This window comes from Ceratosolen solmsi, unplaced genomic scaffold, assembly GCF_000503995.2.
Source record: "Ceratosolen solmsi marchali unplaced genomic scaffold, CerSol_1.0 scaffold1, whole genome shotgun sequence".
Taxonomy (NCBI): domain Eukaryota; kingdom Metazoa; phylum Arthropoda; class Insecta; order Hymenoptera; family Agaonidae; genus Ceratosolen; species Ceratosolen solmsi.
Genome location: NW_011948415.1, coordinates 11,932,298 through 11,943,921, shown reverse-complemented (window position 1 = coordinate 11,943,921; position 11,624 = coordinate 11,932,298). Strand labels below are relative to the sequence as shown.

Genomic DNA, 11,624 nt, shown 5'->3' with positions numbered 1-11,624 from the left:
AAATAAATACTTACATTTTAGTTGTTAATGTTGTATAATTATAATTAGCAAGAAATTGATCGTATTGTTAAACGCAAATGAAATTATTGATTATGATAATGAAAAATTAAGGCACACCACTTTTCGATGACGCAAATAGAAAATAATAAGACGTAAAAACTCGATCTTATTTCTACTTTTTTATTTTTTTTTTTTTTTTTTTTTTTTTTTTATTTTATAATTCACTAATTTTTTTTCCTTTTCCCGCCTTCTAATATTAAATTTGATTTTCATAAGATAGTTTCTTCTCCTATTCCAATCGCTACTAAAAATTCCATATTTTAGCAAAATATTGTATTATATTGTTACGAACACAACATTAATTTGAATTAGCTTATCGATATTTTTTAATCGACATTGTTCGTTTTTTTTTTTTATAATCGCAAACCGCTATAAGATTGCAATAAAATATAAGGACAATTTCTTTAGTTTTAAATATAATTTCCAAAGTGAAAGTAGCACTTAATTAATTTTTTATCTTATCATGTATAATCGATGAAACGATCAATATTAAGAAAATTGATAAACGAGACTTGGTCTTTCTACGTGAAATAAATCGTAAATTCTTCCTTTTTTAATTGCAGTGAAGTTACAAGTACCAAGTATTCGAGTACTGCTAATTATTATCATTCTTTTAAAATCCATACCTTACTGTTGAATCCTCGGGATATGCCTCAAATAAGATATATTTATTAGAAAGGTATTTTTACTATTTACCCGTTAAAGAGATATTATAAGTTATATCTAAAAACATTTGGATTACCAATTTTTAAAAAAGATTTTTTATTCCATATTTGCCATATTTCTCACAGTAATTGTCTGTAGTTTTAGCTTTTCGACATCTTTATCTTGAAAAATTTTTAATGTTAAGTAGATGATCTACGTTGTGAAAAAACTTGTTTTCTCAATACTCCAATACTTACGAGCGATCGAGCTCTTAGTAAATTATACAACAGTTGTTATATTTCCTGCAAAATGTATACTTTATTGCTTTTTGAGTATTGAAAATGTCATAACATAGTTTGTTATATGTTTATACTATATACAATAAATATACTAAAAATTCCCTTCTTCTAATGTATGAAAGGAAAATGTATTAAAAATTTACGCTCTTACGTGCATAGATAATTATTGTATTTTATTTATTTATTTGTTTATTTATTTATTAAAAATAACATAATAAATACGTCGCAAGAATTTAAAGAAAGAATGCAGCCAATTAGTTGCTGTTTTCGTCGTCTGTTTAACTAAACTAAGTTAATTTCGAAACTCACGTCGACATACATTCACTATTAATTGGAAGCGAATCCATCGTTCTTCCCGCCCTTGCAGTTTGCATTTTCATAAGATTAAATCATCGGATCGTATAAAAATGCCGAATCGTCGATAATAATGCAAAACTTCAAGCGTCTCTTTCGTCGCGGTGATAAATATACGGATTTCTTTAGTAGGTCGCACAGCTACGCGTTCGGATCATTAAAGCTGACCAGCCTGAATGTTCTGAAATAGTTACAAATACGCTATAATTTATAAAGCTCCACTTGAAATATTGCGCATTTCAAAACGAAATTGTTTCAAGCTCGGATTCGCAGTGTCGAAAGCCAGGTGCCGAGGACAGGAATTTTCCTAATTACGCTCGATGCGTCAACGTCGTTGCGCTAAAAAAACCCTCGGCATCTCGCTCGCTTATTTCGTCTCTTCGATCCGTCAGCGCCTAGGAGTATCGCGGGGAGAAAAACTTCGCGGTCCACGGATGCCGACGTCCGTGCAGTCCGTAAGAAAGTGGATTAACGTCCCCGACATTCACTAGACACTCAGGATAAGATGCATACATGAAAATCACGGCCTGCTGTCTTATCTGCGCGGAGAAGGTTGAGGTGGCGGGCGGGTGGGCGGGTGTGCCGTCGGGTCGCCTCGGCTAATCAGTTCGACTGACGTCAACGCGTTCGTAAGCTGATGTATGTGACAGTGAGCGCGTCGGTGAGAAATTAATTTCGGAGTCGGCATTTTTCGGGAAAAAGGGCCGTGTGAGCAGTGGCCCCAGCCCGTTAAATAGTCGAGGCTCTCCGTGACATTGACGCTCGTTACGATCGTTAGCATTCGTCCGGTGGCTTTGATCGAGTCGATTTTCGCGGCAATGTGGTGTCTGCGACCGATGAGATAGCCACCGTATTTTTAAATGCCTAAGTCGAGCGAATAATCAGCGAGAAAGATCGTCGAGGTAGTTCGTGATTTGTGTAAATCAGGAATCCGTGCCGTAATTTCTTTCGAACAAAGTGGTGCTACGAATACGTTGTTCTTAATAGTAAGTAACGACGTCATCCTTGATTTTTTTTCATCATTTTTTACTTCTCGGAACGAGTTTTCATGATGTCACTTGGTGTGTCATGTGGCATTTAGGACTCTGTGTAACTGTTTAATGCGATGAAAATATGGACTACGATCGACGTTTTCATTCAAGACGGCCTTTACTCGACTTTATTGTTTCAAAATTAATCCTTTGGGCAAGTCTTCTAATTTTCTAATTTTCTATACTAATTTTTAATTAGTATTAATTATTTCATTATGCTTCGATTTTACCACAATAATCATATCTCCTAAGCAAAGATATTTTTTTGCAAATTATAATAAAAGCTCTTGTCGTCGATCGATGGCGGCACGCATTTAAATGCTAAAGAACGTAAGATTTTTTTTTCAAGCCTTGAAAAAAGTATAATGAGAAAATGAGTCGATCGCCCTATATTTGCTATCAAATATATTACCTTATAGGCATATAACTTACGGAATAATTTGTATTGATCGATAATACAAGAATAATTAATAATCATCAATTTATAAATATCTATTTCACGCAAATGACTTTGTGTATAAAAGTTCGTTCCTTAACTTTTCGTTATTTATATGACACGATAATAAAATTAATTCAATAATTAAATCCTCTGGATTCATAATAATAATAACGACAATAACAATAATAATAACAATAACATCAACGACATCAACGACAACGACGACGACGTCAATACTTGCATAAATAATTTCATTTACGTCATTAATATATGCCGTACAGTTTACATAATAATTTTGTAAATAAATATCGCAGACTATTAAAAGATTTTCTCAAATAAGACTTTCAAAGAATTGAAGCTGCTATAAAATTTGTATGTGAAAATCCAATTAAAAACATTTCATTATTTTAAACTCTACTTTAAAAGTTAATGAATATTAACTTGCTCACTTTCTATATAAATCCTAAAAGTTGAGTAATACCATAAAACGAAACATAATTGATGTAATTATAATAGCACTTTGAGAATAAATTATGAAAATTATAATCGAACGAGTGTAATTTAAATATATTAAATATATCTACAATATATTAAGCAGTTTGTTAATTAAAAAAAAAGAAAAAAAAGAAGAAGAAGCATTATCATTTGCCTTTGACAATGCGTCATTTCAAAATGTAAATGATCCTTCGTGCTGTATGTATTGCTCAACAAATCACTGAAATAAATAATTTCTCTTATATATATATATATATATATATATATATATATGATCGAAAAAACCTTGTAGAAATTTATTACTGAAAAAATATTCTTAAAGATTGGTAATATATAACGATTTTAGCAATCATTGTTATTTTAAAAACTTTAATACGATAATACTACTCGAATTGTAATAGAATAAATTAATACATAAGTTAATACATAATACAATACAATACATTAATACATAATAAAACACTGGAAAAATATTTGGTCGTGAAATAATTTTACATTTGACAAATGAATCACAAATGAATAATATAATATTATTATTAATCGTAATATAAAACATCATTATTGTCAAATAATTTCAATACAATATTTAACATTTATTTTACTGTTTTTTCTGAAACTGGCATGTGACGCGCACGCGCCTTCGTCAGTATTTATACATAACAATCAAGTACATTATTATTTAATAACTCGCTCATTGACCTACTTAATATGCAACATTCAATAGAAAAAAAATGGCATTATTATTTATAGTGTATCGATAAAGTATTTGCAATAATATATTTATTTAGTTTTCATTATTAAATTGTAGCATTAGTTATGTCGAACATTACGAATATAATATCTCGATTTTACAAATTTTTCTTACTATTACAATTCAAATTTAATACTAGACAGTTTTTGTTCTTATTTTAATAATATCGTAAGGATATTACGAGATTTTGCCGAGATTACACATGAATAAGCATAAATTTGCCAATGCGGGAACTTTTATTAAATTGACTGCGGATAATTTTCGTATATTTTCGAGGTATAAATAAAATAATGTCCCCGTGAGAGTATGCGATCCGCTTTAAACAATTTATCCTCTTGTAAATGCATATCGCTAAACGTCCATCCCAACGAATCGACCAATATTCTGTTTCTTTTTTTTTTTTGTCTTTTTACTTTTTTTGTTTTTTTTTCTTCTTTTTGTTCTGTCGACTCTCTTTTGTCAGCGACAGAATTTTCGTTCTTCGTATAGCACATTAGCGACTTATGATAATTGTCTATTTACCGGGGCAACTCTTCCAAGCACCGATTCCTAGTGAAATCCACTGAACCGAGAACTTCCATTTACGATTGCGCAGAGTGGAGCCCGGCTCTCGACGACTTTTACCAACAGTCGCTTCGACTGAACAAAGCGTGAATCGTTGGAATCAGAGGAAGTAGCACTTCCTCGTTCATTTTTCCTCCCAACCCGAAGCGCCTATACTTTCCTGCCTTTCTTTTTTTTTTATTCGCACCTCGATTTGCTAGCGAGCGCTCGACTATCGCACCTCGTGCTTGTTTTGATTCTGTGTTGACTTTGTTTTGATTGTCAGCCAAGTGACAGTATCGTTCATTAGCCTTTTCTTATTTTCAATTGGGTATGATGATAGAGATTCTGCACAATGCTGGAGAAATCTTCGAATGATTTATTATGGGATTCGAGTATAGAATATTCGACGGACTTGGACATTGATACAATTTTAAAAAGCCGTAAATCGATTTGTTGAATATGCCCAATCAAGTTGCAACTAGTCAATCGTGTTGTGACAGTATGCCGTCGCAGCTATTATTTTCTACAAATAAGAAAATCGACTGAAAAGTCTGCAAATAAAGTTTAAGAAGAAAGTTTTCTTTTCACTGCTCCTTCGGTGCATTCTAGGTCAGTCGTAAGATATTTCAATCAAACAATCACAAAAAATAAATCCAGCGACTTTAACCTTCTTCGTTAGCATGTTTCTACCTTTCTCGTTTTTCAACGCAACCACTTAACCATTATATCACTAATTATCCTTTTTCTATATTATTACGCAAGTAAAATTATATATCCGACAGCGAAGGACGATTGGAATCCATAAATTATAATACAAGAGTAAGCACGAGCTGCATTGCAGAAAGACTATTTTGAGTTATGCAGTGGTCATTTATCCTTCTCGTAGTTTTTCGTAATTTTTGATTATCCAGATGATAATCGAGCCGATTTATAAGCTAACATTTACATAGCGCAAAAGCCGAGCAGTGAGTAGAAAGTGGAGGAAGCTAGCCCCACGCGATGAAAACGAAAAGGACTTTTTCGTTTGACGTTAGCACAGGCGTGAAAAACTAAAGGATACCCATCTCTCAAGTAGGTGTATATCAGACATTCAAGACGTAATTTCATCTTTCATTTCCCACGTGAAAAAGATATTTTCGGAAAAATATCTTTTAAATAACGCTATCTTCATTTTTATCACCCGACATAAATATTCTTTTATGTAAAGTCTACTCTATTAAATAAAAAAAAACTGTTTTTTTTTTTTTTTTTGCACGTATCGCAACTAACGATCTTTCGTACTTTTATGCACTCCTTTTTCCTATCCTTTCGAAATATATACGAGGACGAAATTTTGTATACATTGCCATTAAAAATGTACAAACGATCAAAGTTAGTTTTTACAGTTGATATTAAATATTACTAAAATATAACTTCGTATATTGAATTTAAAGCCTTATCATTGGATGTGCACGCGCGCACGCGCACACACGCACACACAGATAAGTGCTTGAATTAATTTTATTCACCTAATACTGAGGTACAACTAATGTAATGCACTACATGAGTATTCATTCGCCGTTAAGTTTAATTAAATTTGAATTTATGGAAATGCAACAAATCACTAACTCCGTACGTATATCTTCAACAATATGAAACAACATCGTACAATTATTCAAATGGAAACAATGTTTTTGAAAAACAAAGTAATAAAATCCTTTTTCTTTCCTTTGTTTTGCAAAACAACAAAAAAAAAACGGTTATATTGAATAATTACGAAATTAATTAGAAATTTCAAATATGGTAGTAAATAATATATTAAACTGAAGAGAAATAAATATTGTTCGGTATATTGTGAATGTTTTTAAATTCTATTAATAAACAAAATACCTAATGTTATAAACTTTCCCTATGCATATTAATATTATCTCGTGTATAGTCATGTTTGCAGATTACATTAAACGCCTACTCCAATACATTAAAACGATAAAATATATTTTTCTAAACGTCGCATTGTATGTTATAATAAAATCTGGCGACGGGTAATGTTCTTTTAGATTTTGCGCTTTAGATTTGTTTATTATGTATGAATGTCTTTTAGGATTATATGGAGAAATTTTGAGATATTGTAGTAGTCAGCGGTAATCCGAATTATATTTATACATAAAATCAATTTTAAATATTTCTTCTTGGAAAATAAAGTTATGTATTACTTAAAAAAAAAAACGAAAAAACTCAATGAATAAACTCGTAAGATAATTGATAAAACATAATAATCGACAACGTTTATGAGTTCGAAACTATGTTCAATGTGATCTCATTGGCATTTATGGAATTAATAATTCTAAATAGAGGCTTTTCATAAAATGTGATTTCACGTAAAATTCTTTTCAAAGTTTTTTTATATTTGTCAAAAATTTGAATGCCATTAAAAATTGTTATTTAAAAGGAATGTATAACATTTCGTAAGAAATTTTAGTTGCTTCAAATAAATTACTTAAGATTTGCAATAAATTAAAAAAAAAAGAAAGAATTTTTAATACAACACGCAAACGTGCATGCGATCAATACTTTTCATCTTCTGAAGCTAAAAAATTTTATATAGATTTTAAGTATATTTTAGAATATTTAATTTACATTTTCTAGAATTTCTGAAAGTTCAATTTATAAAAATCAATCAACGTAAAAGTAATTTAAATAATACATATATATATATATATATATATATATATATATATATATAGATATATAGATATATAAGAATTTTTAGTTGCATAAAAGAAAAAAATGAACCGAGTTGAGAAGAAAATTGTAAAGGATAGTTTCGATATCGAAATTATCTAGATATGTGAGATTCTTAATCAATGTTATATGCTTGGCACTTTGAAGAAAAAAAAACAACAAAACAATAAAGTAAAAAAAAAGGAAGAGAAAGTGTAAGAGAACAAAACTAAAAATTATCGGGACAAAAGATTAATCGGGTTTGGCAAGTAAATGATGGTCCGAGCTTACATTTAAACTTAAAAATCAATTCATAATATCCGTTTTTGAATTTTCAATTGATTATCGTGCATGTACTATGTAAATACCGATTTGGCCCATTTTATAAAGATTATTCAAATTATTACGTTAGCGTTTGATAATTAAATCGTAATACACGAGTCGTGCTCATTTAGGCATTAACCTTTTATTTTAAGATAAGATAAACCTTAGTTCAACAAAACATTTCAACTAGGCATATTATTATTCTAGCCATTGATATTTATGATATGATTTGATGTTGCTGGGATAATTAACAAACTAAAATTACGAGAATTATTAGAGCCAAGCAATTATTAATCATTGCACATTTTATGAAAGAATAATTTATGAGGGCAACCTAAATTTGTAGCAGAGATACGTTTAAAATTTTAGCCAAACATCGGCAATATGGGAAATTTAAAACGATTTAACTTTCAATATTGAACAATGCATCGATCCTATGGATATCGAGTCTTATTGACTTATTTTTAAATATTAAAGAACTTTATCGTAGAAGCCTTTGATGTTTATAAAATCCTTGTTATTCACATTGAACTCACTTAACATATCGTTGAATACATATCGTTGAATAAAAGAAGAAGAAGAAGAAGAAGAAGAAGAAGAAGAATAAGGAGAGGAAGAGGAAGAGATAGAAAGAAAGATGTATAGAAAAGATAATGTAAGCAGGAAAAGAGAAAAATGGATTAAGGGCTTTAGAAAATTATCGTACCAATCAATAAAATATGCCGCATAGATCGGAGAGAATCTCAAGATCATAAATACTTACTCTCAATTTGCGCAAATCTCGCGAATGCGATCAATTGCCGCCATATTACTTTATTCTATAATATTATTTATTCGTTAATAAGCACGAATGAGTGATGATAGGAGCACATTGTCGACAATTAACCAACCTCGTTCGCTTCACATTTTCGACTTCATATCCTCCACTCGGTGCACGAACAACACGGTGGCGATTCTCCGTTCCTCGCGCTCTGAAATCAAAATCTGCCTCGGCACTGCAGCGACATTGTTGCCTCGTATATTAGCGAATAATTTATTAACGTGCTTGGCGTTGTAAAATAGCTAGTCCGAGTCGCGGCCGAGCCGAGATTAAGGAAAGAAGCGAGGCGTAACGCGATTTCAATTATAAGAACGGATAAGGAAAGGTCGTGGGAGAGGTAGAGGCGCGCCTCTGACACCTTTAACACCTTCGACACCTCTGACACCTCTGACACACGTTTGACACCTATGACACCTATGACACCTATGACACCTATGACACCCTTCCTCGCATTATTGTGAGAGCTTACGAAAGAATATTTGACACTTTTGGCATCCCCTTGTTGGCCTTGTCTCATCCCTATGAGGCATTATAGTTACGTAACAAGGGGACGAGGAGGAGAATGTGTAGGAGGCGATCGAGAGTGACCGGGGTAGCTGGTGACGGACGCCTCGAGCGCGACGAACCAAAGACAATTGATTAACTCTCGGCCCCTTCGTTTTCTGTTTCAGCTGTGGGACCACCAGTTCCGGAGGTAGGAACAGGGCGCGGGCGGCCCAGGAGGAGGAGGCCGCGGAAGAGGAGGAGGAGCAGCAGCAGCAGAAGCAGCAACAGCGTTGGCCGCGGTGGTGCTCGGTGGAGCAGCAAAGTGAGCGGGTGCGGCGCTCGGGAAGACAGTAGTCGGGGCTCCGGCACGGGGACGAGTGCAACGGCGGTTGAGCCCTGAACGTCGCGCAACGACCGGACGAGTTCCCGCCGCTCCGGCCGAGTCGTCCTCGGCCACGGCAACTGCGCCCTCGTTGCTGTCGTCGTCGGCGAGCCGGAGATAGTAGCGGCTGGTGCCGAGGCGACGGCGGCGCTGTTGCGCTGGCACAGCGGCAATTGTTGCGCTGGCAGAGCGGCAGTAGCGGCCAGCAGCAGGAGGAGGAGTCATGGCGACCATCGACGGCCGACCGGCCCAGTATGGGCTCACCCTCAAGCAGCTCCGCGAGCTCATGGAGCTCCGGGGCCGCGAGGGTGTCAACAAGCTCAACGGCTATGGGGGCGTACAGGAGGTCTGCAAGAAGCTCTACACCTCGCCCAGCGAAGGTGAGTCACGCGCCCCCCGGAGGCCTCCAGGCCCGCGGCCTTTGAGGTTAGGTTCGGGCCGAGTCCTGCCTCTCTCGGGGAACCGAACGCCTCCTTGGGAGCTGAACGAGCTGGACGCCCGATCCTCACCGAACGCGCTTTTTATGCCCGATGCCCGATGCCCGATGCCCGATGCCCGGCCAGCCGGCCGCTGACATTATTCTTAGCCTTGACAAGCTTCGGCTGCCACGGATAACCTCAAATCGACTGCTTGGCTTTCTGATTTGCCAATATAAACAATATATCGTTCCTATACGATTTTCCTGCCGAGTGACCAATTCTCTCGTTCGTTCTTCCTCGCCCCCTAACATACTCTACTGGCATTATTGTGTTTCTCGTTTTATTCCCATTATTTTAAGGATCGAGCGCTTGATCGCAGTGAAATGGAATTTTCACGGGAGCTTTGTTTTCACATTGCAGAATTCAAAAATGCTCGTTTGACAGTGCGAATACTTTTACTTTCTTCTTGTATTACCGAGTCCTTGATAAGACAAAATTCGTTTCTTAAATTTTCAATGTTTGCTAAAAAATCTTACATTATAACGTTAAATTAACTATGAACATTTTTCTTCATCAATTGCAATTTCATAGAATTTGCCTGCAATTGTCATTTACTAAGGGGGGTGATAATAAATTTTCAATCAAGTCGAAATTGAATGGATAATGTTTATTCCCAATGGTAAATAAAGCGTGTCTTAAACACGACTGGATCTACCTATTGTATTGTACAGTAGGCAAGCATATTTTTAAAAATTAATGATAACAAATTAATTGGTTTAGGGCTTAGTGGATCGGTGGCAGACATCCAGCATAGGCGAGACACCTTTGGTTCCAACATGATTCCCCCAAAACCACCAAAGACCTTTCTAACACTTGTTTGGGAAGCACTGCAAGATGTAACGTTAATTATTCTAGAGATTGCTGCACTTGTATCTCTAGGCCTTAGTTTTTACCATCCTGCAGACGAAGACTCTGGTAAATAATTTGCTTATATAAAAATTTTACCTTACTAAAATCATCTTTTCTTTGACGCTTGAATTAATTTATCAATATCATAAAATTAAAATTAACAGTACAAGAAACAATGTTATGATATTATTTTTTGTAAAAAGAGAAAATCAAATTAAAACTCAAATAGGCGTGTTATAAATTTGATTAAGTGAAAAATTCTTGAATTAAAATGAATTTTATCTCTAATATTTACAAACTTACTGCAACGCTAACTATTTATATTTTCTTTCGTAGAGCCTGGAACGGAAGACGACGAAGCTAAGTATGGCTGGATCGAAGGTCTGGCTATCCTGATCTCGGTTATTGTTGTCGTTTTAGTAACTGCCTTTAATGATTATTCAAAAGAAAGACAGTTCCGTGGCTTGCAAAACAGGATAGAAGGCGAACACAAGTTCTCGGTCATTCGTCAGGGTGAGGTGAAACAGATTTCTGTTTCCGATATCGTCGTTGGTGACATATGTCAAGTATGCTTATTATTTAACTAATATTAATATTAATGAACTAGTAGATACTCAATATTAACTCAATGAGTCTAGATTAAATACGGAGACCTACTGCCAGCTGATGGTATCCTCATTCAAAGCAATGATCTCAAAGTAGACGAGTCCAGTTTAACTGGAGAATCAGATCATGTAAAGAAAGGCGAATCCTTTGATCCAATGGTACTTTCAGGTATGTAAATGCTAATAAAATTTAATAGCTTTTAATTATGGAAGATAATGAATATATATTGTAACATTTATATATATATATATATATATATATATATTATATTCTATCAATGTAAAGAAAAGAAATTCAATAATTAATTAATAAATTATGTGTGACGAACTATGTAATTTATGATAGCGACTCCAATATT

General features: G+C 34.2%; 1 protein-coding gene across 6 annotated transcripts in view; it reads left to right on the top strand.

Annotated features, from left to right (window-relative positions):
- Nucleotides 1-9,026: 9,026 nt before the first annotated feature.
- Nucleotides 9,027-11,624, top strand: part of PMCA (plasma membrane calcium-transporting ATPase 3) — a 46,010-nt gene continuing 43,412 nt past the window's right edge. For all 6 annotated transcript variants that reach the window (XR_913120.1, XM_011507994.1, XM_011507993.1 and 3 more), the window contains exons 1-4: nt 9,027-9,712; nt 10,532-10,726; nt 10,997-11,226; nt 11,299-11,434. Coding sequence is in view for 5 of the 6 variants with exons in the window: in XM_011507994.1 (XP_011506296.1) it covers nt 9,556-9,712; nt 10,532-10,726; nt 10,997-11,226; nt 11,299-11,434 (718 nt within the window). In the remaining variant the exon portion in view is untranslated. The remainder of the gene's footprint in view (nt 9,713-10,531; nt 10,727-10,996; nt 11,227-11,298; nt 11,435-11,624) is intronic.